The sequence below is a fragment of the Prunus mume genome, linkage group LG6 (genome assembly GCF_029339155.1).
Source record: "Prunus mume cultivar Tortuosa linkage group LG6, ASM2933915v1, whole genome shotgun sequence".
In the NCBI taxonomy this organism is placed as follows: Eukaryota; Viridiplantae; Streptophyta; class Magnoliopsida; order Rosales; family Rosaceae; genus Prunus; species Prunus mume.
In genome coordinates, this window is record NC_142703.1 from 13,335,203 (window position 1) to 13,359,683 (window position 24,481).

General features: G+C 37.6%; 5 protein-coding genes, 1 non-coding gene and 1 pseudogene across 7 annotated transcripts; 4 read left to right on the top strand and 3 right to left on the bottom strand.

The window, feature by feature from the left end:
- Nucleotides 1-1,520: 1,520 nt before the first annotated feature.
- On the bottom strand, nucleotides 1,521-2,226 carry LOC103334971 (auxin-induced protein 15A). The gene has a single exon (XM_008237955.2). It carries the CDS (start codon nucleotides 1,903-1,905, stop codon nucleotides 1,594-1,596), a length of 312 nt encoding a protein of 103 aa, XP_008236177.1. The 5' UTR covers nucleotides 1,906-2,226; the 3' UTR covers nucleotides 1,521-1,593.
- A 6,239-nt stretch (nucleotides 2,227-8,465) lies between these two features.
- Nucleotides 8,466-9,018, top strand: LOC103334969 (auxin-responsive protein SAUR21-like; annotated as a pseudogene).
- Nucleotides 9,019-9,352: 334 nt separating this feature from the next.
- On the bottom strand, nucleotides 9,353-11,684 carry LOC103334968 (NAD(P)-linked oxidoreductase superfamily protein). 2 transcript variants are annotated; one of them, XR_016127927.1, is made up of 6 exons: nucleotides 11,390-11,684; nucleotides 10,631-10,859; nucleotides 10,229-10,528; nucleotides 9,963-10,091; nucleotides 9,481-9,714; nucleotides 9,353-9,442 (listed from the first exon to the last, which is right to left on the bottom strand). XR_016127927.1 is itself a non-coding variant. In XM_008237952.2 (5 exons), the coding sequence occupies exons 1-5, from the start codon at nucleotides 11,572-11,574 to the stop codon at nucleotides 9,583-9,585; spliced, it is 975 nt and encodes a 324-aa protein (XP_008236174.2). In that variant the 5' UTR covers nucleotides 11,575-11,684; the 3' UTR covers nucleotides 9,353-9,582. The 2 variants fall into 2 exon arrangements, 1 of the variants encoding a protein (XP_008236174.2); XM_008237952.2 differs by having other exon boundaries at nucleotides 9,353-9,714.
- Nucleotides 11,685-15,812: 4,128 nt separating this feature from the next.
- On the top strand, nucleotides 15,813-18,176 carry LOC103334967 (transcription factor bHLH25-like). Its single transcript, XM_008237951.3, has 4 exons — nucleotides 15,813-16,045; nucleotides 16,243-16,791; nucleotides 17,136-17,510; nucleotides 17,599-18,176. The coding sequence occupies exons 1-4, from the start codon at nucleotides 16,010-16,012 to the stop codon at nucleotides 17,671-17,673; spliced, it is 1,035 nt and encodes a 344-aa protein (XP_008236173.1). The 5' UTR covers nucleotides 15,813-16,009; the 3' UTR covers nucleotides 17,674-18,176.
- Nucleotides 18,177-19,174: 998 nt separating this feature from the next.
- On the top strand, nucleotides 19,175-19,248 carry TRNAV-AAC (transfer RNA valine (anticodon AAC)). The gene has a single exon. It is a non-coding gene; the product is annotated as a tRNA-Val (tRNA).
- Nucleotides 19,249-19,532: 284 nt separating this feature from the next.
- TIN1 (tunicamycin induced protein) lies at nucleotides 19,533-21,684 on the top strand. The gene is made up of 3 exons (XM_008237950.3): nucleotides 19,533-19,723; nucleotides 19,822-20,154; nucleotides 20,585-21,684. Exons 1-3 carry the CDS (start codon nucleotides 19,610-19,612, stop codon nucleotides 21,398-21,400), a joined length of 1,263 nt encoding a protein of 420 aa, XP_008236172.2. The 5' UTR covers nucleotides 19,533-19,609; the 3' UTR covers nucleotides 21,401-21,684.
- Nucleotides 21,653-24,318, bottom strand: LOC103334965 (malate dehydrogenase, glyoxysomal). Its single transcript, XM_008237949.3, has 9 exons — nucleotides 24,065-24,318; nucleotides 23,597-23,812; nucleotides 22,962-23,276; nucleotides 22,786-22,875; nucleotides 22,583-22,666; nucleotides 22,350-22,385; nucleotides 22,174-22,263; nucleotides 22,002-22,096; nucleotides 21,653-21,889 (listed from the first exon to the last, which is right to left on the bottom strand). Exons 1-9 carry the CDS (start codon nucleotides 24,134-24,136, stop codon nucleotides 21,817-21,819), a joined length of 1,071 nt encoding a protein of 356 aa, XP_008236171.2. The 5' UTR covers nucleotides 24,137-24,318; the 3' UTR covers nucleotides 21,653-21,816.
- Nucleotides 24,319-24,481: the final 163 nt, after the last annotated feature.

Sequence of the window (24,481 nt, forward strand, 5' to 3'; positions counted from 1 at the left end):
TGATGATGAGTCAGTCAGTTATGGAGTCCACTGGCTCTGAATTAGAAATTAATCATTGCGCAATTAAGTTGTGCTACCGTCAGTTGTTGATATGCAGGTCGTTTCTGATCACTAATATATGTGAGGTATGCATCTCATTAGTAGTCAGAAATAGTCCTTGTATCTCGCCGACTCATCTTAACAAAATCTTTACACGAATTACTTGAGACTGAATCGTCACGTCTCATGGGTACCATAAATGGCTGATTTGTTTTTTTCGCCCACCATTAAGTACTGCAAGTGTATGCCTCGTTTCTTTCTATATTGTTTTGGGAAGATGGGGGGCATATGCCCCTCCATCCATTGGTTCAAAATTCATCTGATGATCCTGGCCTGACCTTTCTTAATGAGTCGGTTAATACTCAAATAATATGCAGAGCATGGGGGCACAAGAAATCATTTTCATGATAATATGGCAGGAGCCGCAGCTACCACTGCAGATATATCTCTGACTCTGAGCAAACCACTACTACTGGACACAGAGGAACATTTTTAGATAATACTGTTGTCAGACCAGAAAAATAAAATTCAGCTCTCTTCGTCAAGATAAAGTAGCCCCTAGATATGGAGAAACACTATCCTCGATTAATCATGGTATGTCACGTGTGATAATTTTTCCACGTGGCAATTTGTGATTGGTTATTAAGGATGACAAAACAGTGCTATCTCCGTTTTATACAATTTTTTTGCTAGATATGGCCACAAAGGAATATTGGGATCTGCCATCTAATGAGGATTTGAGTTAATTGCTCAATCTTTCACTTCATATCAAATTATCAACCTCATCAGTAAGCCTGCATACCATTAGTTTGCGCATCACAGTAAAGATTTTTTAATCTCTAATTATGTGAGCTAGAACTTGGGAGCACCTCTTCACCAAATGACGAGAAGTACCACTAAACTAATACCTAGTTAGTCGCGTTACAATATACAGTTGAATCTGCTACAATTTGATACTTACCAAACAAGCCTTTAATCTCTCTTGCAATTTTTCTCAATTGTACTGCCTTAAATGCTAATTACCTCTTTCCTAATCAGAGTTATAATCGTAAGTGTACCCATTAATACCAAATGGCGAAGTTGAAGATGATGAATGCATAATTCTCTGATGTTGAAGTGAATAATTTCCTCTGTGATTAAAAATTGTTTGCATGCAAGAACTTTTCGTGGGTTTTTTTTTTAATTCCCCCCTTTCTGTTTCTTGTTGTGCAATCAAAATTTTGGCAAATATCATATCCACATTCTGTTTTTGCATTCCAAGTTTCTTATTATCTTTTGTGGTTCCTACACATTGTTAGTTCAGAATAGGCCGAATTACATAACATATAAGGCATTCCCAGGGATGGTATTTCCCAGAACTTACAATTAATACAAAACTGAAGAGACTGATCACTTTTGATCCAAAAAAAACTACAAAATAAAAGAAGAGACTGATCCCTTAGGATCTCAAGTTCTGTTTCTTTCAGTTGTAGGATGAAAGGAAAATTAATTGAAAGGAGGAATGAATTGGTTAAATAATTGACCTATAATTGGAGGCCATATACAGAAACATTATCATCTATATGAACAATTTAGAACTGAAGTTACACTAAGGAAGTAGTCTTCACTGCATGGAATTGTGAGACCCCCTGTAGGATGATCATATCCAAACTCTTCCTCAGCCTTGGTTAACAAGTCTTGGAACAGAGGATGGTTCAAATATGATATTGGAATCACAAATCTCTTCTTCTTGCCTTCTCCAACATAAACAGCAAAATGGCCTTTCGGAACCTCAGCATTAGTGTCTGCAGCTGATCCATATCTTGCTGAAAGAGTTCTCTGGAGCTTCTCCTTGGCATGAGCTATGCCCATCAATTTGATCCCCATACTCAGAATCAACAAATAAAGAAATGCACCTCAAAGGTTGAAATAGAAAAGTTGTTTTAGTGGTTAAGTGAGAGCTGCAGATTTTGGGTTGAATGAGCATGTCATTACCTAAAATATATAGGGGGGGAGGGAATGGATAAATTTGTAAGAGCCTTAATAAGAATGTTGAGAAACATATCAGGTGAAGGACTTGTGGAAGGTTCACATGGACATTGCCTTAATTATCCAAGACACCCTACCCTACAAACTTTGGGAGCGAATAAAAGAGTGGTGCAACTTGAAAAATACATAGAGTTATCTGAGTAATGTTTCAACTAATAAAGTAGAGTGACCTTTTTTTATGCTAGCCATGTTCTTGACATCAGAGGCCAGGATCAATTAAAGAAGATCTTCTGAGGCTCTGAGTCATTGTGCATATTATGAAGCACTGAACTTGGACTTGAGCAATTGAGATAGCTTTTATAATGACAGCCAACCAATAAGCCTTTTGTGGTGATTAGTTCCCACAAGTAAACCAATACATGGTTTTCTGCTTTGTGCTTAGACATTCCCTTTAGATTATCTAAACCATTACTGGGCCCTCTCTTGACTCATTCACATGGACACTCTATTGACTAGGCAAAGACCAGAGTTGAATCAATCATCTCATCCTATACTTTTGGTTTCAACTTTTCAAGAAGCTTTTCTGAGAACAATTATTTTTCATTGATGATGTAATTTTCTTTTTTCTTATAAACAATTGCTTGTGTTTCTGTTGACTATATTATATATTATCTATTGATTTGTTTTTTAAGTCATATTTTTTGGTCCAATATAGACCCATAATCTCACACCTGCATAAGATTCTATTAGTGAGGAGGTAATTGTATTAAATTTGTTGGATCATGATAAATATATTCCAAATTCTTCTGGGAATATTCCACATTAGAGAATTGTAGAATACAAGGCTGAAGCATTTTGCACTTTTTTGGTGTAAACCAATATGCTTTTCTCTATTCTGTAGATAAGCAATACAAGAAAGTTCTCTTATCTGGTTCAGCAAAATGCAAGTTTTACATTTCCACCACACATAGTAAAGTATATTATCTGGACTTGTTTTATTGATGGATGGTGGGGACTAGATATAATTGTATTCTATTACAGATTGTTATTTAGCTGTCTCTTGAGAGCATGTGAAGAAGAAGAACCCTGAAAATTACTGGAAATTTATTAATATACTAGTTCAACATTTTCTCCTCTATTTTGTTGGGGTTAGTATCCAACATTGTAGGCTTTGCTGCATTTGGAAAGATTTTTGTGATGAAGCAAATAATTTTAAAAGCATGAGCAAGAAACTTGTGAAAGAGAACTAAGAATTGGTTTTGAATTAATTTCTCAATATCAGAATACAAAGAGGACATTTACAAATGATTTCAACTCTTCAGGGCACAAAATTGAAGAGTTTGGTTCAGTCATGTTGGCCATAACATTAGAAGGAATGTAAACAAGAACTGAGACCAATGAAAGCCTCTTCAGTGCATGGAATGGTGATGCCACCCATTGGATGAGTGTACCCAAACTTCTCTTCACTGCAACTTAGCAAGTCTTTGAACCACTGGTGGTTCAAGTATGATATTGGTACAACAAGTCTCTTTTTCTGCTCTTCTCCTATATAAACAGCAAAGTGGCCCTTCGGGACATTCGTCATAGCCATACTCGATTGCTTAGACATCAAGACAGATTGTCGGATGATCGATAGCAAGCTCATACCCATGGTTTCTGAGGATTGTTATGATTAAGAGTTAAGAGATCTTTGGATGAGGGAAAGCTGTGACAATAGATGATGTGATGACTTGGGGTGATGATTTGTATGGCTATGTTGCTGTGCTTATATAGGGATGGAATTATGGATTGAATAGTTAAGAGGAACCTAACTGGAAGTCACATGCTTCTGTCCTCTGATTAATTTTCAAAAGTTGATCGGTCAATTTTCATGTACCTGTAGCAACTTGCAAAATCATGCCCTACCATACCCTACTCCTTACCTTTCCATGTCAAATTCAGATGCCTTCAGACTAATGTACCTGCTCTTTATGGATAAGTTTGATCTTCCATGTATGGCCAATATTGAAATATCAAACTTGACCAAATATAGAGGGAAAAAAAAATACATGTATCTTTCAATGCTTTAGATCATAGAGAGATATTGTCAGCCATGTTGGTTCTCTGCTTCCCATCAACCTGTACCATCCACTTAAACTTAGGCCCAAGTTTATATCACCACCAGCTCCTGGGGTGATAACCTTGTTGATCAATAAATTCAACAACCCGGTTCCAAATGGAGAACTTCTGTTTTCTGAAATAATAATATCCCTACTAGTTGCTACATAGTAATCTCTAGTGCCTGTGTTTTCCAGGTTTTTTATTTTATTTTTATTTTATAGGAGACTCCAGGTCATATGTTGTAGTAGTCGGCATATGATGGTACATAGCAAATAAATTCAATCAGTATGGAATCTGTTAAGTCTTATCAATTAGTTGGGAGACAAAACCATGTGAATCCTCATGAAATATGTCCTAAAAAAAATCTGAACTATATATTGTGGACTAAAGTTTCTGTTTGCGTCCCCTGGTGCTAATTTACCGGCCTTTGCACCACATTCAAACTGAAAAATAAGGGTGCGGTCCTATAATTTTCTGGAACACATGTGACAAGTATTGTAGTGTAAATACAAAACACAGAAGAATTACAAGCATATAGCATGTTGTCATCGTTCAAGTTGGCGTGTGCAGTGATGGGATGAGTTGTAGGGCATGGTTCTTGTGAACTTCAAGAAGCCTGTATTGCAAGTTGATGAATTTAGGACTAAAGACAGTCTTCTTCTGCATTCTTATAGGCAATGCCATCATTTGCTTGCAGCAATATCATCCCCCAGTTAGTTGTCTTATCAGTAGCTAAATGTCTCAAGCATGTCTCTAATCTAAGAGGTTTAGGCATATATTTTATAAGGGCTGCTCTTTTATCTGAATCTGTAATTTTATTGGGTACTTTGCTTTTATCTAAATGAGGTAGGGCAATATGTTTCTCAGGAGGGTTACAGTTTGGCCAAATATCACATGAAGCCCTCATGACATTAGTGGACAGACCAATCCATGTGAATTTTCATAAGCTTATGTCTCTATTGACTTAATTAATAGAAGATTTTAACTCATACTCTTTTCATCAATATGATCATTCTGTTTTACAAGCAGCATAAGTCTCACATTCTTGGCCATTTACAACTTCAACTGTTCTGCAAACTTCTTTAAATCTTTTGCTTGTTACTCCTCTAGACAAAAAAAAAAATTCTGGTATTATTCATGCAAAGCAAAATCTTCGACAGTCTCCCTCAAACCAATCTGCCTACAGATGTCCCAAAGGGCTATTTTGCAGTCTACGTTGGGGAAAGCCAAAAGAACCAGTTTGTGATTCCAATATCATGTTTGAACCAGCCTTCATTCACAGAATTGCTAAGCCAGGCTGAGGAAGAATTTGGATATGATACAGACTCCTTGATCTCATTTCTAACTCATCCATATGAGAGTGCATGTTAACATACATTTTTGACAAGGATTCTTGCCGAGGAGGATGAGAGTCAGAGGCTAATAATATGGATTTGAGTACACTTAGCGTAACAGATATTCAGAAGATTGCTAGTACATTTTTGGTTTTTCTAGTCCACATTGCATTGTCCTATAAAAAATAATTTGGGAGTAACATATCTTCATCTTTGTCAAATTGATTGATTTTTCTTCCTATTCCATTATTCACCAAAATCAATGAATACAACGTTGCTAATTTATGGAGCTACGCATTGGAAACCAAGAAACAGAACCCAGTAATACTAGCATCAATATTTTGATTGTTGACTACATCTATGCAAGATCATCCTTGTGCTGATACAAATAAACTGTGGTGTGGTGTCATGTTGCTCTATACCTCCACATTTCCCACAAAGGCATACAAATTAGCAGTCTCTTATTTATTTTTTGCTAAACATCAACTAATTAAATGAGAGACAAAAGATGTTTAAATCATTCCTCTTCACATATGTCGATTATGTGCTAACTATGAATATGAACTTGGATAGAGAGCTGTGACATCCCAAATGTCCCATGTTGGAAAAATAGGATAGCTAAGCTAAGTCAGGCTGAAGCATTTGATACTTCTCGGCATTAACCAAGGTGCATTTTTCTTTTCGATGTAATCCGGGATTTAATTTTACATTTACATTATATTTAATTAAGTATATTTCCTAGAATTGATTTATTGATGAATGGTGGGAGCTAGATATTTGTAGTCTAATACAGATTGTTTTTAGATGTCTCTGCAGCATATGAAGAAGAGCCCTGAAGCTCTGTATTAGACTACATTAGCTCAGATTTATTCTCTTTTGTTTGGGGTAGGGAGAGAAGTATCCCACATCGACGGCTTTGCAGTCTATGTTAAAATCATGAGCAAGAAACTTAAGAAACAGAACTAATATAAGAAGTGGTCTTGAATAATTTTCTCTGTATCAGAATATAAAGGGGACATTTACAAATTGAACTCTTCACAGCACAAAATTGAAGAGTTTGGTTTTAGTCATGTTGGACATAAGATTAGAAGGAATGCAAACAAGAACTGAGACCAATGAAGGCCTCTTCAGTGCATGGAATTGTGATGCCACCCATTGGATGAGTGAACCCAAACTTTTCTTCACTGCAACTTAGCAAGTCTTTGAACCACTGGTGGTTCAAGTATGATATTGGTACCACAAGCCTCTTTTTCTGCTCCTCTCCTACATAAACAGCAAAGTGGCCCTTGGGGACATTCGTTGTAGCCATACTCGATTGTTTAGACATCACGAGAGATCGTCGGATGATCGATATCAAGCTAAAACCCATGGTTTCTGTGGATTGTTATGCTTGAGAGTTAAAGAGATATTTGGATGAGAAAAATCTGTGACAATAGAGGATGTGAGGACTTGGGGTGATAGATTTGTATAGCTACGTTGCTGCATATATAGGGATGGAATTATGAATGGAATAGTTAAGAGGAACCTAACTGGAGGTCACATGCTTCTGTCCTCTGACTAACTTTCAAATATTGATTGGTCAATTCCATGTATCAAGGTAGCAACTTGCAAAATCAAGCCCTACCCGACCCCTTACCTTTCCGTGTCAAATTCAAATGCCTTAGTACTTGCTCTTGATGGATAAGTTTCATCTTCCATGCATGGCCAATCAGTTGGAAATATCAAACTAGTTCAAATGAATAGAGAGAGAAAAAAAATAAAAAAAATAAAAGCCTGTATCTTTCAATGTTTAATATCACAAAATGATATTATATCAGCTAGGTTGGTTCTGTGCTTCCCATCAACCTTACCATCCATTTAATTTTAGGCCCAAGGTTATATCACCACCAACTCCTGTCATGTTTTCGTCACAATACACCTCACATGGGGTGATAACCTTGTTCCTTCCTGGTAGATCGACAAGGTCAACAAATCGTTTTCGAATGGGGAACTTCTGTTTCTTGAATTTGATCCAACTAATTGCTACGTAATAGTCTCTAGTTCCTGTGTGCTCTAGGTTACATAAGTAATAGCGTCAATTCTGCAACCATAATCTGTCTATTGATGGTAGGCCATGGTATAAATTGTGAAGCAGCATGAAATCTGTCAAGTTAGTTTGGAGACAAAGCCATGTGATTCCTCACCAAATATGTCATAAAACAAGTCTAACCTAAAGTTACCGTTTGTTTCCCCCCAGTGGATTTAGGTGTTAAACTCATGAGCAGAACATATCCTTGCAAAGCCGGCTAACAAGGAGAGAATGGCATATGCTTATATATATACTTCACATTGCACAGGCAACCAGGCGATGTGTTACTATTTTAACATTTAACCCTGGGGTTAATTTACCGGACTTCCTACCGCGATAAGAAGGGATTGTGACCCTTGATTGCTTAGGGGGAAAGAAAGGGTGCAATGTTATAATTGTCTGGAACACACAAGAATTACAAGTATCTAGCCTGTTTTGGTTGTTCAAGTTGATTTGTGAAGTGATGGGATGTGATCTTAAAGAAGCTTGTATTTGCAAGTAGATGGATTTGGAACTGAAGACAGTTTTTTTCTGTATTCTTATTTGTAATTCCATGACTTTGGACTTCTGCCGCCTCCTCTAACAGTTAACATGTCTCACTATCCTCAGCTTTCCATATTACACTATTGCCCCACCATTTTGCTTGCACCAATATCATCTCCCATTTAATGCTTCTGGTATCAGTTGTCTTATCAATAGCTAAATGTCTCAAGCATGTCTCTAATCTTGGAGGTTTAGCTCTATATTTTATGAGAGCTTTCATTGTGTTTGAATCTGTATCTTTTATTGGTGCTTTGGTTGTATTTAAATATATGAGGTAGGGCAAGATGTTTGTCTAGAAGGTTACAGCTTTACCAATTTCACATGAAATCCTCATGACAATATTGGGCAGACCAATCCATGTGAATTCTCATGAGGGTTTCAACTGACTTAATTAATATAGGATTTAACTCATACCCTTTCATCTATATAAACTAAATTGGTTTCACAATCAATCTCACATTCTCGACCATTTACAAATTTCCATTGTCAATTTATTTGAAATCTTTTGCTTGTTCTTCATCTAAACACATTTAAAAAACATGGGTTTTCGTTTGCCCAGTATTATTCATGCTAAGCAAAATCTTTGACACTCCCCCTCGAACCAAGCTGCTCCGAAGGGCTATTTTGCAGTCTATATTGGGGAAAGCCAAAAGAAGCGGTTTGTGATTCCAATATCATGCTTGAACCAGTCTTCGTTCAAATACTTGCTAAGCCAGGCTGAAGAAGAATTTGGATGTAATCATCCGATGGGTGGTATCACAATCCCTTGCAGTGAAGACAGATTCCTTGACCTCATTTCTAGCTCCAGTGGATGAGACTGGATGTTCACATACAGTTTTGACATCAAGGACAGCGGAAATGTAACTTCTTGACATCGATTATTGCCGAAGTCGATGGGAGTGGGAGGCTAACATTATGGATTTAAGTACGGTTGCAGATATTTTTTCATGTGAGAAAACAGCCATGTAAATGAACTTAGGGAGCAACATATAGATCGATTGTTCTTCCTTTTGCATGGGTGTTTCTCTTTTATGACCATTTCACACAGATTAATGGATATAAGTTTTGCTTCTTTGTATCTTGATTCTTGAATACAACTTAGCAATGTTTTATTATTTTCTTTCTGAACCTTAAATAATTAAAGTTGACAAAGATCCGTAAAGTTGACAAATTATGATTAAATCAGTTTAGCTTATGCGACTGAGAAGTTGAAAATAACACAACCAGTGGAGCACCTGCCTTCTGATTGGAAAATAGAAAATGCTAGAATGCCTCCTTGCAATGGCTAGGAGTACAATGCTTGTGAGCAATAAACATTTTATTGATTCATCTCCATTAATATAAGCATAACCTCTCTCATGTAAAGAGAGTTCCATTACAATAGAATAAGGCCTCCTGAAGAATTAATATCCATTACAATAGAATAAGGCCTCCTGAAGAATTAATATCTAAACAGCAGGCCAATGAAGGCAACGAACATAAATAAAAATGCGTACAAGATACAGATGATTACATACAACAGCAAAATTGTCAGCTCTGCTGGATTCCACTAGACCATGTCTGGTTCTTCACAGGTTTCAGAATAGCTTCAACCTCTGCTAGAGTTTTTTCATCCTTCCCAACAGTTTCAAGCTCCACAGCAGCAGCAACATTTTCCTCAACCTGATTAGGAAAAGGATAATACAAAACAGAGACCAAAGAATGATCTTCATAATTTAGAAATTTTATGAAATAATGAAAGGAAAGGATTTTCTATGGGATGTCAATGTGACATGAGTGAATAGGTAATTCATTTCCTCGACATGATCATTCATTCATGCTACTATAAAGCCATAGAGCAGGGTGGTATAGCACCCACTGTACAATCCTGATAGAACGTACAAGTTCAGAGGTAAATGATGGATCAGAACCTGTTTAATGGAGTTCATGCCAACAAGCACTGAAGAGATATCCTTGTTGGACAAACTGTATTGCATAGCTAACTTTGAAATGTTCTTCCCTCTCTCTTTACAATAGACAGCAGCAGCACAGCACGCTGACTGTCAAAAATATAAAACACATTAATCAGTTTTGAGTTTTCAATAACGGGATTGCATGTGATATGGTGATAAAGAAGAGGATTCACTAAGGTCTGAAGTAAAATGCCAGCTGGAACTGATGTATACAGAACGTCTACCTTCAATTCAGCAGATGCTGGGTGCCATTCTGGAGGACCACTCTCGGTTAGAAGGCCCATAGCAAGTGGAGAAGCACTAATGACACCAACACCTTTGCTCTTTAGGTATGGTAATAAATCCTCCAAAGCTGAATCATTAATACCGTAGTGGCAATATGACAGAACCACGTCCACTGTGCCAGGTGGTACCCGATCGAGAACGTATGTGAAAATTCCCAATGGAAGTCCTGTAATTCCAATGAAACGAATCTTCCCTGCTTCCTTGAGTTTCTTTAGGGCAGGGATGGTTTCATTGATAATCTGTTAACAAAACCAAACAGGAGAACACAACTTGGTCATTAGGCTATAACAAATGAGAACAAAACTTGACCATTACCCCTAAAACAAGAAATGCCAAAGAACCTGATCTAGAGACCCAAATTCAATGTCATGGCATTGCAGTATATCAACGTAATCCAGCTGCAACCTTTCCAAGCTCTCATCAATGCTCTTAGTTACTCTATCCGCACTGAAATCAAAACCGTCAGCATAGCGCCCACACTTGGTTGCCACAATGTACTCACTCCTTGGGACGCCTAGAGCTTTTAGTGTTTTACCAAGCACCTTCTCTGACAAAGTCCCGCCATAGTACCTAACAATTGGGAAGCAGAAAGGGAAACTGAACACTTAAGTATGACACCCAAAAAAACAGCAGAAATAAGATGGAAAGAAGGTGACTTCAATACAAAAAGTTCTGTGATTTATGTCATAGATTAGTGAAGGAATTTCATTTACAAGGTCAGAACAAATACAACCAAATGGGTTTTCTGGGTCACAAATAATTGGTAACTCTAAAGTATCAAATATTCTTTTTGATCTGCAATCTCATAAATGAAAAACCCCAACTCTTCATTATCTTATATTGCCACATTTTTCTCTAAAACCAAACAGAGCCACACAGATCAAAATCACATGCTAAGAGAAATTCTCGAAAATTCTCTACAAAGTTTCAGACTTTCTGGCTGCATTATAAGTTTTAGTGTGCTCTTATATCGAATCAGGTGAAAATAAGTTCAATTTCACGAAAATTTCGTAATTATTCACAATTTCTCAGCAACCAAACAGAACAAGCATTGCGCACAAAAATTGAGAAATTGCGCGAATAAAAAAGAAATTACATACGGAGAGGTGTCGAAGAAGTTGATGCCACGACGAAAGGCTTCGCGAACGGAGCCGATGGCTTCGTCATCAGAGACGGGACCGAAGACGTTGCCCAGAGGCGAGGCGCCGAAGCCGACGCAGCTGAGCTTGAGGCCTGTGTTGCCCAGTTCTCGAAGTTCTACTTTGGGCAGCGCTGGCAAAGCCATTGTTTTGTTGTTTATGGAGGAGGAGAGATATTTGAGTGGGATTTTGGTTCAGGAAGGCCAGGAAGGAAGTGGCGCAGTGGAAGTGAAGTGAAAGATATATGGGTCTTCTACTAACTGAAAAACAGAATTTTATGTTTCCCAAAGCCAAAAAGTTCAAAATTTATATTTTTTTTAAAAACCCCAAAAAGTTCAAATTCATTGGCACACTAAAATTAACTGATACAAATTATTACTCTTGGACTACTTATGTGGTTTTATAATCTAAAGAGTTTTCTAATATTGCTTGTATAAAGAAAAAAAATCAAATTTTTTTTTTTTAAATTCTACGTTTGAAATTATCTATTTGAAAAATCAGCTAAGTTGGTAATCAACGATTGGATGGGATGTTCAGTGTCGTGGGTACAAGATCGAAAATTCATGTGAGATGCCCAAAGACTCCCATGCCTTACTTGGTTGGACTAACCAGATTTTCGACAAGTCTTTTTTATTAAAACAAAAAGCGGAACTAAAAGTGAATCTTAATCATTATGGATAACCAATTCATTTTCAAATATTGTTGGGAGACTTTACTCAAGAAATGGGTAAAAAAAATTGAAAGATCAGAATGTGGGAGGAATAGGTAACCATTTAGTTATCATCATGATTTTTACAATAACTTTATCGAAAATACTTTGGTTGACCTAAAAATTACACTAATTCACGCAGGAACCACATTATTACGTTGAGCATAAAAGAGTGAGTGATGTCATGTTAACGTATTACAGTAGTGAGTGGCCAATAGTTATGAATCGTTTGCTATGCAATTGTGTGGTGAGCAATTAAAGAGAGAAGAGGGGCCCAAATTAGAAGTTAAGTCTTAAAAAAAAAGGAAGAACCTGTAATTGCTCACCACACAATTGCAATTAAAGAGAGAAGAGGGGCCCAAAGACTTTTATTGACAACGAAATTTTGGTGCTCTTAGACTCGGTCATGCTTAATTTCAGTTTGAGGAGATAGAACTTGTAAAACCTGCAATAATGAAGAAGAAAAGGACGACCACAAAGTGATGCCTAAGTTTAGTCGAGTTAATAATACAAAACCCACTTACACTCAAGTGTCTAATCAAGCTAGCTACAAAGTGCATAAATTTCTTTTTTTAGGTTAAATACTTTTTTGGTTACTGGGTTTTACATAAAAATTCAATTTGGTCATTGAGAAAAAAATGTAGCCAAATTGATCATTTTATTTTCTAAATTTACAATTTATAGGTATTCTGTTAATTTCAGTGAAGTGTAGTTTTTTTTTTTTAAAAAAAAAAAAAAATTTTTTTTAGGAAGCATGCTCAGTCTTCTTCTTCTAACTCCATGAGTTATGGCATATTGTGCTATTAGGGTTTAATAAATTGGGGACAATGTTGGGTTGAAATTGAAATTATGAGGTATAAAAGCATCTCCAGGAGAGTCTCCAAATTTTAGTCAAATTCTAGCTAAAATAGCTAGAAAGCTATTATAGCAAACCACTTAAAAGGTGTTTCCTCCAACAATGTTCTTTATTTTGGCTAATCTAAAATATTTTATTATTATTTTCTCTTTCTCTTTCTCCCTTTTTCTCTTGCAAATCAAATATATTTATAAAAAAAAAGTAGAAACCCAACCCAACCCAACCAACCTCCTCAATGTTTCTATCGCTCTCTTCCTAGCCAAATTCTCTCTCCTCCTCTCAGAGGAGCCAAAAGTTGGTTCTCCAAAATAGAGAGCCAAGTAGGGAGTTTGCTTGAGAAGGATTTTCCTTATTTTTAGCCAAAGTAGCTAGGGATGAGAGAATATAAAGTCTGTTGGAGATGCTCTAAGGTCCCAAATTAGATGCTATATTGAAGCCTAAATCGATTAAGTGAGCACTTTATTGTGAAAACTGATGGCAAGGAAACATAATCAAGGTGATAGAATGTGTATGAATTGTAAACTTTGGGAAACACAGTGACTAATTTGGCTAAATATTTTTCTTAGTGATCAAATTGAATTTTTCAAAACCTAATAATAAAAAAAGTATTTAACCCTTGTTTTTTTTTTTCAAATCCCATTAAACTTGGGGGTTTGCATAATTTTCTTCTATTATAGACTTTGGTTTTTGTTTGCATTGTGTAACTTAGAAGTTAGTCATTAAAAAAAAAACAAATAAATCAAGAAATCCCAAAGAAAATTGAGGGCAAATCAGTGTATGAGTTAAGCAATAGATAAAGAGATGCCCACGAGGACAACAGTAGTTATGTAGAACCAAATTTGCAGGAAACTTCCCTCTACATAATAACTCCATTGAAATCTCTGTCCTCCCTCGGCCAATGTGGCTTTCAATTTATTTGGTAACAGCCAAGACGCACCCCTTTTCCGGTTACGCTATATTGTTACATGTAAATTAATGTAAAGTCATCATCTTGCATGTGTTTTGTTTTTCATTTTCCTTGTATCTCTTTTCTTATACAAAATATAGATTAATTATAAGAAAGTGACTCGAACTTGCGTATAAGAGGACGGACTCACATTTTTCGGTTGTCTTTTGTATCTTGGTTTATTAGGTAAGCTATAGTCGCAATCACAAGCAACATTTAGGAGAGGACTCTCAGATAATCTTCTAGAAAAATTTGAGTGCTTGACATCAAGGTGTGTGCACATCTTTTTGAAGTATAAAGTACAGATCATAGTCATAGATTCACCAGATTTCAACGCGCTATCATTCCAGTTATGTTCCTTGAATTGGTTTCCAGCATCAGAGGTCCCCAATGCTCACACACAACACAGTTCGTATAATATTGTATCTTTATTATCCAAGATATACGTATAGGAAATTATTTGCAAACACCATGCATTGACATCTACACTCTTATTATTATTTCTTTATACCAATATAAGACCTTTTGTTACCCCATGCATTGACATGCACTCATTTTCTAAGATCTAAACTTAGGGCCCACCTTAGCCAACAAATTATGACATAAAATAGTTAGTTTGAGATCACGACGATTTAGCCAAACAGGTCGAGTAATAGATTTAGAATATCAAACGCGTCGAGTCAATTGGTAGTGAGTAGAGAGACTTTATATCTTATATATCGTGGTGCAAGATTTTAGTTTTTCAATGTAGAATAATACTCTCAAGTGTACAATAAAATGAACTTGAATCGGAGTATTTAAACCTGGCCGTCCTAATTGGTTCGGAAAGGAGCATAGCAATTAGATGACCTTGAATGTGAAAGCAAGAGAGCAAATGCATGCGAAAGTTCAATGTCGTAAGACAAGTCTAAATAATAGAAATTGGAAAGGGATGATGAACCAGTTTAGTCAGATCACTCACGAGCCGACCTCTTAATGGGCCGGTTTGACGGAATTTGTCGGCCCAACAATAAACCCATAAAGTAGCCAGGTGTAGCGTTCTGTAGCACGCGTCAATATCCTATTGGGTCAGAACAAAAAAAGTCAAGGGAAGGTTCCTAGCACAATCAACATCATTAAACCTTTTTAAAATTTACTTTCCACACCAATCATTCTCTAATGACACGTCTGAAATCACACTGTGATTTAATCACTAACTTAACGACATTGCATAATTATCCAGCTCATCATTATATCCTTGGCTTTGATTTTGAATGTTAAAGAATAGGAAACAGTATCATTATGATGTGATCGTGACACTGTCATGTGGTGTTACTAATATCATTTTATCATTAGCTTTTGATTTTGAATATTAAAAAGATTAAAATAAAATAAAAAATTACAATTTGGATATGATCGTAACACTATTACGTGACGTTGCTAATACATGTATTTTATACGGTCTCACAAGAAAGAACAATAATAATGCAAGGTTGGCTTTGGTGATTAGGACCTTGTGTGGGGGACCACATGTCTAATATTTTTGTTGCTTCATCAGCAACCTTGGAAAGAAAATTTCAATGGCTAGTTGGTGAAGATCCCGCTTAAAGTCCACAAAGCAACAAAATTGAATTTCTAGGCTGTATATTTTATCAGCTTAGAACAACCACACTTTGGTAATAATTTTAAAATTTCCTTGCTAGCTAATAGCTACAGTTAACATTAATTCAAACAATTGAGGAATAATATCATGGTCAATCAGTACCAAGATAGAATAATGGGAACAATTAATCAAGTTGTCTGGTCCCAGTTTCACATCAGAGAGCAATTGTTCAAAGGTGAGCTACGGACAGGTGAACTACACAAGCAAACTGAGCAAGAGCCAAGGGCTAGCTATAAAAGTTGAACCAGGTCAAGGTCTTGTAAGCTCTAGGGAAGAAGAAGAAGAAGAAGAAGAAGCCTTCCTCATTGTTGAGTAAAGGGGTGTGTTGTGTGTATTGTTCTGCACGGCCCAAGTAAATTGTTACAGTGATTTTGTTTTCCAGGACCCTTCCTTGAGCTCCAGAATATCAAACAAAAGAAGCAGACTTGATGGCGATTTCGTCGATAGGAGGGATGTCTGAACTGGTAAGGAAATTCTGTACCACTTTGTGTCTCTTACTTTGGATAAAGATAAACAACATGCTTCTGGGAAATTGTTCTTTGTTTTGGCCTTTCTAAAACAGTTTTATTTGTTATGTAAGAGATTGAGGCTTACTTGAAATACTTGACTTGGTTTTATCTGTTAGATGAAATGTCTTAAGGAGATTTTTTTGAACTTGCAGGGAATGGAAGATCCCTACTTCATCAACCAGTGGCACTTGAACTCTCTGGATGAAGTCAGCATGCTGCCACTAGCAGCTGCATTTGGAGAGAACTTTAACCAGTCTCACTTTCACCCAAATTTCAATCTTAAAACTTCTATGGATAGTTCTCATAGTGGCATTGATAGACCCATGAAACAGCTCAAAACTGATGGCTGGAGTTCATGCAAAACCGATCAACAAGGATCGAACCCGCAAGTTGCTTCCTCTCCAAATATCCTTTCCTTTGTCAACTCTCATAGCACAAACCAAATGGGGGTTCTTAAGCCTAAGGAGGAGGCAGCAGTGTGTTCAAAGAGCAACAACGGTCTCCCTTCTGATATACTGCTCTCTCAAAGTTCATTTGGCAACCAAAGTTATTTGTTTAAGGCCAGTCAGGGAACAAAGGGGGTCAACACAAACACTAGGCTTTCTACAACTCAAGATCACATTATTGCAGAAAGGAAAAGGAGAGAGAAGCTCAGCCAACGGTTCATAGCTTTATCTGCAATGGTTCCTGGCCTAAAGAAGGTAACAAATTCTCTTTATTGTCCTGCTCTGATGCTTCCTCCACAGTTTTGTTTATGTTATTCTTTGCAGTTTTTATTTAAAACATGTTTTATTTTGCTTGTCTTGCTTGTACTCTAAGCAATCTATAGTTTCTGGGATAGCTTAAATCGTTTCTCAAAGTAACGTTTCATATTTTCTGAACCAACTGAACGGTTGTTGAATAATGCAGATGCTTGCTTGTTCAGTCTCTTGTCAAATACTTCATATGTTATATCCTGAAATGATCTGTTGCAAATTTAGGAATTTGGATTGTTTTAACTTGCCGAATCGCTCTCTAATCCAAAATCATACCCTTGCTGTGACAGATGGACAAGGCTTCTGTTCTTGGAGATGCTATCAAGTATATCAAACAACTGCAGGACAAGGTAAAGACACTTGAGGAACAGACCAGAAAGAAAAACATGGAATCCGTCGTCTTTGTGAAGAAAACGCAGCTCTTTGCCAACGATGACAACTCATCCTCAGAAGAAAATAACTCCAGTGGCCCCTTTGATGAGACACTGCCTGAAATTGAAGCAAGGTTCTGTGACAACAATGTCATGATAAGAATTCACTGTGAGAAAAGAAAAGGAGTTGTGGAGAAAACTATAGCAGAGGTTGAGAAGCTCCAACTTAAGTTCATCAATAGCAGTGTCTTGACATTTGGGGGCTGTGCTCTTGATGTAACCATTATTGCTCAGGTAATTTTGTTTTGATCCAGTTTCTTCATGCTTTAATGAGATGACTTTTTCAATTAAATTCATTTGAAACCATCTTGATCTTTGGCAGATGGAAGTGGAATTCAGCCTCTCAGTGAAGGAACTTGTCAAGAATCTACGCTCCGCTTTCGACATGTTCATGTGAAAAAGAAGCCTCAACTAAGTTTCTATGCTGCAGCCAGAAGCTTCAAAATAAATAACAATATGTCTTCAAATATCCAACCAGTCCAAGTTTACCTTTCTATGAATTTCTGTTTACAAGGCCTGCAATCCTCCACCAAGTTCAGAACCAGTACCTTCAAGCTTGTTTGCTGTCAGATTATTTTGCAGGAGGGTTTTTTACTCCAAATTTTTTTGCATGGTTAACTTGTTGACCATGTTCAGTTGCCCACCTGTTTAAACAAGTGATCTCACAGCTTGTCTGAGCTTTTTTTTCAAAGGAGTTTGCTTATCCTAACTTGTTGGCAAGGGAAAAAGTCTTTTTTCGTAGGTGAGGATAAGAAACAGGCATTTGTTTTAGCAGTTTGTTTGGTCAGTGTTTTAGAGGCATCTTGAATTCTAATTTCTTGATCCTCTTTCCCTTGTAATGTCCTTTTCTATATGTAACCGTTTGGTTAAAAGTAATGGAAAATAAGCAATTTCATGTTACCCCATATTATTGGCATAGATATATCTTATTCTATGTGAGAACATAAATATCCCTTGTAGCGATACTCTAAGTTACAAGGGGAAGGATTTTCTCTCACACAGACATAACCAATGTGTCATGGGAATTCAAACTTGAGAATACTGATATGCAAATCAAGACCATTTTTCATTATGTTACCCCGTTTACCCGTAAGATGCTCTTTAAAAAAAAAAAAAAAGAAAAAAAGAGGGCATGATTTGATAAAAATCACAAGGATAATAGTTGAGTGTGCCATAGCCTAAATCAAATTATTGCAGCATATTAGTTAGGGGTACAGGTACAGCTATGCTAGCTCAGCTGGTTTTGGAGATTGTGTGGATGGTGGGGTGAGACTTCGAAGGGTTTTCAGAGTTGGAATTTTGCTCTCATAATTTAGCACGTCACACTCAATTAGGTGAATAATTAAAGGACTTCATATTCTTCTCGTAGCCCCACTAAGATTGTGATCTCTTGCAACGACTTTATGGAAATCTCTGTCGAAAAAAATAATTTCCCATGTTGATGTTTATTGAGTAAGATTCTTATGAGGAAAAAAATGAAGTTAGACAAATTCCAATATTAACTAGCCGTTCAAAAATGAACTTAGACAAATTCCAATATTAACTAGACGTTGATGTAGATTTCATGCATATCGTGTCGTGAACGGAATGATTTTAATTGTTGACTCAAGTAATTAACACTCGATTTTTCATAAATCAATAATTAAGAATTATCCATGCATGCACGCATCTACCATTGAAGAAAAGCTTAATTTAACCACAATTCGAGTTGTTAGGTCATGTCATTAGGCAATCAATTCCTCAATTAAGGGATGATGAAATATAGGAAGAATCTTCATTTTCCTACTTGACACAAACATTTTCTTTGCTAATTTTTCATTTTCCTACTTCTTCCTCGTTTCATTTGTTCAAATATTTTCATATATTAATAGCATGAAATTTGACAAAGGTAACAACAAGGTTTCGTGGTGTAGTTGGTTATCACGTCAGTCTAACACACTGAAGGTCTCCGGTTCGAACCCGGGCGAAGCCAATCTCTAATTTTCCTTTTTCCTCAATCCCATTCCATTTTCAAACGACGTCGTCAGATTGTTCCCATAACGGTATTACCCAACCTCAACAAAACCCCGCGAAACACGCGGCGAAACCACGCACTGTGAATCCACGTCATTGGGGGCAGTTTCTAATTCCAACAAACGAGAACCAATCGCGCAAGCCTTGACATAACTTACTTTCTTCCCATTGGTCGGTCTCCTCCACGTCAGCAACCTCTAGATTCTTCGCCGCTAATTTTCCCAAACTTCAAAAGTCACCCAATCAAACCCACCGCCTTCATATCATCCCCAAAATCACAACCAAAAAATAAAAAATAAAAAATTCCAGTCCTCCAAACAATGGCTCTCCAAGCTCTGTTTTTTATCCTCGTAACAACGCAGTTCCTACCATCTTCTTCTCTAATTTCCAAGCCCGATTTCCACTCTGGCCACCCTAGCCCCAGGGCCATCTCCGTAAGCCTTCTCTCTCTGTCTTCAATTTCGAATTTTGAAAAAATAATGTTTTTTTTTTTTGGGGTCGGATTGATTGAATTTTATTGGTTAATTTGCAGGATTTAAAGGAGAGTATTGTGAAGGGATTAGGGTTTCCGGCGGAGGATTTGAAGGTGTCGGGGTTCGATTTGAGGGACGCGCAGGTGGGGCATTCGGTGGCGTACGAGTTCGACGTGGAGGTGGACAACAAGGTGCTTCCTTTCAAGCTCTTGGAGGACGTGGACCGCTGGGATTACGTCGATTTGCCGATTTTTCGGGTCGAGGACGAAAATGGGTTGGTCCAGAAAGGCAAATCGGGTACTGGGTTGCCGCCGGTTTTGGCTCCGTTTCAGCTGGCTGGGCCCATGGAGCTCTGGATTCAGGACGCCAAAGACATGAGGATCTCGCTGCCTGTAAGTACTGGGGGCCATTGCGCTATTAGCCTATAATTAGTGTTTGATTATTTAGCTCAAGTTTTGATTTTGGTAGATGTAGATGAACTAGACTCGCCAAATTTGTTAATCAAAATGATGTTTCAGTATATATATGTGATAATCTTATTGAAATTCAAGGTGGGCTCAAATTTGAATAATTTAAAAACTTTTACATTATTTAATTAACAAAATTCGGTTAATTGACAATTGCAATTAAGCTCAAATCAGGATTCCGATTGAGTTAATTTACAGAATGTCTATTTCGGTGTTACATGCGCATATCAAATTTGCATTTTGTGAGTTGAGTTGATGAGATTTGTAATTTGGTCTTAATTTTAGATACATATGATTGACTGGTTTAGGATTGAAATTTTGAACTTTGGAAACTGATTTGTTCAATGTTATGCAGCATGATGTGGATGCTGGTGTGTTGAAGAAGGTGATGTTGGCAGAAGGCGCTGTGGTCACAGTGAAGGGTGCAAGGTCTGTGAGTCTGCGCCACCCTCTTCAGCTCCCATTGCCATTAAACCGAACCAACAATGGGTTTGCTTCTGGTCTTGTGACCTTGGCTGAATGGCTGCGCCATGCTTCTCGAACCCAAACATCTCCATTGCTCTCTCTCCGCATTGTTGGTCCTACTTCCCTTGCATCACCTTCACCAACTTCTTCCTCCATGAACAACAAGCTCAAGCTTAAGCGCCTTGCCCCAGGCCTTGTGGAGTTGTCCTCACCATCAAACACCAAACCCATTTCTGTTGAGCTGCAAAATCAAGAGACCACTGCCATTTTAACCCCTAGCTACTTCACCACAGTTTGGCCTCTTGCTTCCATCAACGGCTCAAACCCGAATTTGCTGGGTTTTGAGGCACTGCTTTCGTCTGTGTTGGGTCCTAAGGCCAATAAAAAAGGCTCCTTCAAGTTGTTGAAGGCAGATGTGTCTGCACAAACGTTTTTGAAGATTGGGTTTGGGGTGGAGAAGAAGCTGAAAGAAGGAGATGGTTTTGATTTGAAAGGTTTTCCAGAGTGGAGGACAAAGCCAGAGACTGTTAGGATGCATTTTGAGGTGCTGGCTAAGGTTGATGGTGATAAAATCGTGCCAGAGAGAGTGGTTCCAATTATCCCTGTGGTTCTGGAGGACACTGTGGCACCTAATGAGGTTTTGGGGAATGTCAGCATGTCCACAGTCCCCATTGTTTACCCTCCGGCGAACCCCTTGACCTTGTAAAGTTTTTTGGTTGGGTTTACATATAGAAAGCCAGAAATTGTAAAGACGAGATGGCTTTTTCTTCTTTTTTTCTTAAAACATGATGAGTTAGATGAGGTCTAATGCTGTAAAGATTTAAGAAATGGAGTGACTGAGGGTTTAAATTATGTTGTTCTCTCTGGTTGTGGATCATTTCACCCCTCTTTGGTAATTTAAGGGTGCCTTAGACAGAGAGAAGCCCTAGCTTTGTTTTTGTTATGTACGCGATGAAAATGAAATGAAGACTTGATTGCATATATTATTTACACAGCCTATATGTAGCAGAAGTTCAAATTTCGTCAGGGGCACTGATGATTAAAATTGACAATTTAATCCAAGTAGATTCTGAGTACAACAGCAACTGCTGAATATAAATCCCTGTAAGAAACATGGGAAATTTACTTCTTGATGAAAGAAACCCCCTTCTGGATGCTTGCTGCTAACTCCCTTTTCGCCTTCTCTAAACCAATCCTGCTCATAAACCAATAAGATTTATCAAGAAAGGAACCAACCCTGTTCATAAACCGTTCTATTTTACAGCAACAAAATTGTGGGAGTGTTTGTATAGCAAAGCACTACATACCTCTCATACTCATTCAGAGGCCCAAGTTGGTAGATTTCATCAGCTCCATTTCGACCAAGCCGTACCTTGGTTGCGAAGAAAGGAAGTTCGGTAACCTGCCATAAAGATTGAACATTTTGCTTGGTCATTAGAAGTTCAGAACTTGATTTTTTAAGACAAAGAACACCAGTACCTCAGAAGCAACAAAAGCACATTCAACAACGCCAGCATCTCCTCTCAAGCCACGAAGGCATGCATCCGCAAACTTCACAGCTGCATATGCCTGCAGATATTTTGTAGTTACTTCTAATGCTTGTATTATCCCGAACAAACTCAGTGTATATGATTAAGCGAATTGAAATGGCTAACCATTGACAATGTTGCGGAGCCAGCCCCAGCTTTTGCCTGCAAAATTGTGAACAAATAACTTAATGGAATTGTGGTTTTTGTTGAAAAATAAACACACAAAAACAACCCTTGGGCTGAACTGAAATGCTGGACCGATGAGACGAGTACAGATGTAGCAGATGAGTACATGGTGAGAGACTCTAGTCCCCTACATACATAAATGCATCCTAAGATTAAAATTTAAGCGGCATTACCTCAACAACTTCTGTTCCACCATTTTGAATGCGGTTTGTCAGATATTCTGTTTCTTCTTTAGTGAAGGAGCAAGGAGGCTTGACCTGTAAAGACAGACACCTTCCTGAGAATTTTTCCCACTTGTACTGCAGGCAGTTTACTGTTTGAAGGAAACATAAGAAACATCTAAAGAAGCTGAAACTTGTATAGATCTATGTAAGACCTGTGACAGAAGTGGCAAAATGGTCACTCCTGCATGACCACCAACGACTGGAACATCAACCTCCCTAGGATCGAGTCCCAGAACTTCGGCCTACGACAAAATTATGAGATTGGAAAATGAGAACCATGAACATCAATGATAGTAAGTACACACAAACTTCATTGACTAATACTTACAACGAAAGTATTTGCTCTCACAACATCAAGCATCGTAACTCCTAGAAGTCGCTTTGGGTCATAAGTTCCGGCCTTCTTGAAAACCTCAGCTGCTATAGGAACTGTAGAGTTCACTGGATTACTTATCAAGTTGACAATTGCCTTAGGGCAGGCCTTTGCAATTCCCTCACAGAGGGTCCTGACAATTCCGGCATTGATGTTGAAAAGATCATCCCTTGTCATTCCTGGCTTCCTTGGAACACCGGCAGGTATGATCACAAGGTCTATGCCTGCGAGAGCACTCTCAAGCTGTGGCTGGCCTAAGAAACCCCTCACCTAAATTCCAAGTACATGATATTTACTTGGTAATTAGACAATGGTGGCAGAATGAGGCCCTAAGTTGAGCACTTAATCAAAAACTTAACTTCAAGACTTGTATATCAGCCGTTAGATCAGATATGGATGACTAAGATGAATCTCATCCACTTAATTAAACTGTACATCTTATCCGTTCATATCTAATCTAACAGTTCAGATGCAAGTTCCATATCTTACAAACATCAACAGAAGAACTTAAGCCACAGTGCAATATGGAAATGTAACGACATTTTTATCAAAAATAGATTGAAAGCTAAAGTGGATGAAGTGTGAATTACCACAGCACCAGTGTCCATGTGACTAATGTCAGCTGTGACACCCGGGGCATTAACAACATCATAGAGATGAAGAACTGAAACCAGTGGGTTCATTTTCATGAGCATTGCAAGAGGTTGGCCAATGCCTCCGGCAGCACCCAAAATCGCCACTTTAAAACCCGGTGCCCCGCCTTTGGCTCTGCAATCAGCTCTTCTCAAAGCAGAACCATCCACCATCTATTTTGCAGCACACAATCCAGACATCAATACATATATTGTTTAGCAGCATCAATCTCAACTTAACAACAAATTGAACGTTCCTGATTGATAATTCTAAGTTAAACAACTTTGTTTATGTATCTAATGCAACAGAAAATAATTAAGTTAAACCAAGTAGAAAAGAAAATGAAGGCATGGCATGCATTTGTATGAAGCCAAAGGCACCATCAACTTTGTAGCAAGCAAACAGAGAAACCCAAGAGAGAAAACCTGGAGATTTGGTGGAAACAGATGAGCTGAGATCCTTGCAAAGCGTCCATTAGCTTCCACACTTGGCTCCATTATCTCTGTTTTCTCAGACAAAGGGAGAGTGAGAGGTTTAAGTGTATAGCTATAAACAAGCTTAGCCTATGCCTTGCATGCCATGGACAATAAATAATTAAATAAATCCAAAGAATTCCATTTAGGAAAAAAAAAAAACAAAGAGATAATTTTGAAGGAATGATACATAATTTTTTTTCCATATTTCAATTGTGTGGAAACTAATTATTTTGAATTCTTATCCTATCCCATTTCTCAATTGTGGTTCTCACAATTTTTAAGTAAGAAACCTACACCTGTCTGAGTTCGACGCAGACTTTGTTATAGTGACGTGGCCCCATTCCTAGATGTGGCCCACCAATTTTG

What these genes read in the sequence shown, in the direction of transcription:
- LOC103334968 (XM_008237952.2), bottom strand. Translation starts at nt 11,574, where the DNA reads ATGGCTTTGCCAGCGCTGCCCAAAGTAGAACTTCGAGAACTGGGCAAC. An exon ending in AATTTGGGTCTCTAGATCAG is followed by an intron (nt 10,529 to 10,630) that starts GTTCTTTGGCAT and finishes TTTTGTTAACAG; the next exon opens with ATTATCAATGAAACCATCCC. An exon ending in CAGCATCTGCTGAATTGAAG is followed by an intron (nt 10,092 to 10,228) that starts GTAGACGTTCTG and finishes TATTTTTGACAG; the next exon opens with TCAGCGTGCTGTGCTGCTGC.
- LOC103334965 (XM_008237949.3), bottom strand. Translation starts at nt 24,136, where the DNA reads ATGGAGCCAAGTGTGGAAGCTAATGGACGCTTTGCAAGGATCTCAGCT. An exon ending in TTTTGCCACTTCTGTCACAG is followed by an intron (nt 22,667 to 22,785) that starts GTCTTACATAGA and finishes CTGTCTTTACAG; the next exon opens with GTCAAGCCTCCTTGCTCCTT. An exon ending in GTGGAACAGAAGTTGTTGAG is followed by an intron (nt 22,386 to 22,582) that starts GTAATGCCGCTT and finishes ACAATTTTGCAG; the next exon opens with GCAAAAGCTGGGGCTGGCTC.
- LOC103334971 (XM_008237955.2), bottom strand. Translation starts at nt 1,905, where the DNA reads ATGGGGATCAAATTGATGGGCATAGCTCATGCCAAGGAGAAGCTCCAG.
- LOC103334967 (XM_008237951.3), top strand. Translation starts at nt 16,010, where the DNA reads ATGGCGATTTCGTCGATAGGAGGGATGTCTGAACTG. An exon ending in TAGGAGGGATGTCTGAACTG is followed by an intron (nt 16,046 to 16,242) that starts GTAAGGAAATTC and finishes TTGAACTTGCAG; the next exon opens with GGAATGGAAGATCCCTACTT. An exon ending in ATGTAACCATTATTGCTCAG is followed by an intron (nt 17,511 to 17,598) that starts GTAATTTTGTTT and finishes GATCTTTGGCAG; the next exon opens with ATGGAAGTGGAATTCAGCCT.
- TIN1 (XM_008237950.3), top strand. Translation starts at nt 19,610, where the DNA reads ATGGCTCTCCAAGCTCTGTTTTTTATCCTCGTAACAACGCAGTTCCTA. An exon ending in CTAGCCCCAGGGCCATCTCC is followed by an intron (nt 19,724 to 19,821) that starts GTAAGCCTTCTC and finishes GTTAATTTGCAG; the next exon opens with GATTTAAAGGAGAGTATTGT. An exon ending in ACATGAGGATCTCGCTGCCT is followed by an intron (nt 20,155 to 20,584) that starts GTAAGTACTGGG and finishes AATGTTATGCAG; the next exon opens with CATGATGTGGATGCTGGTGT.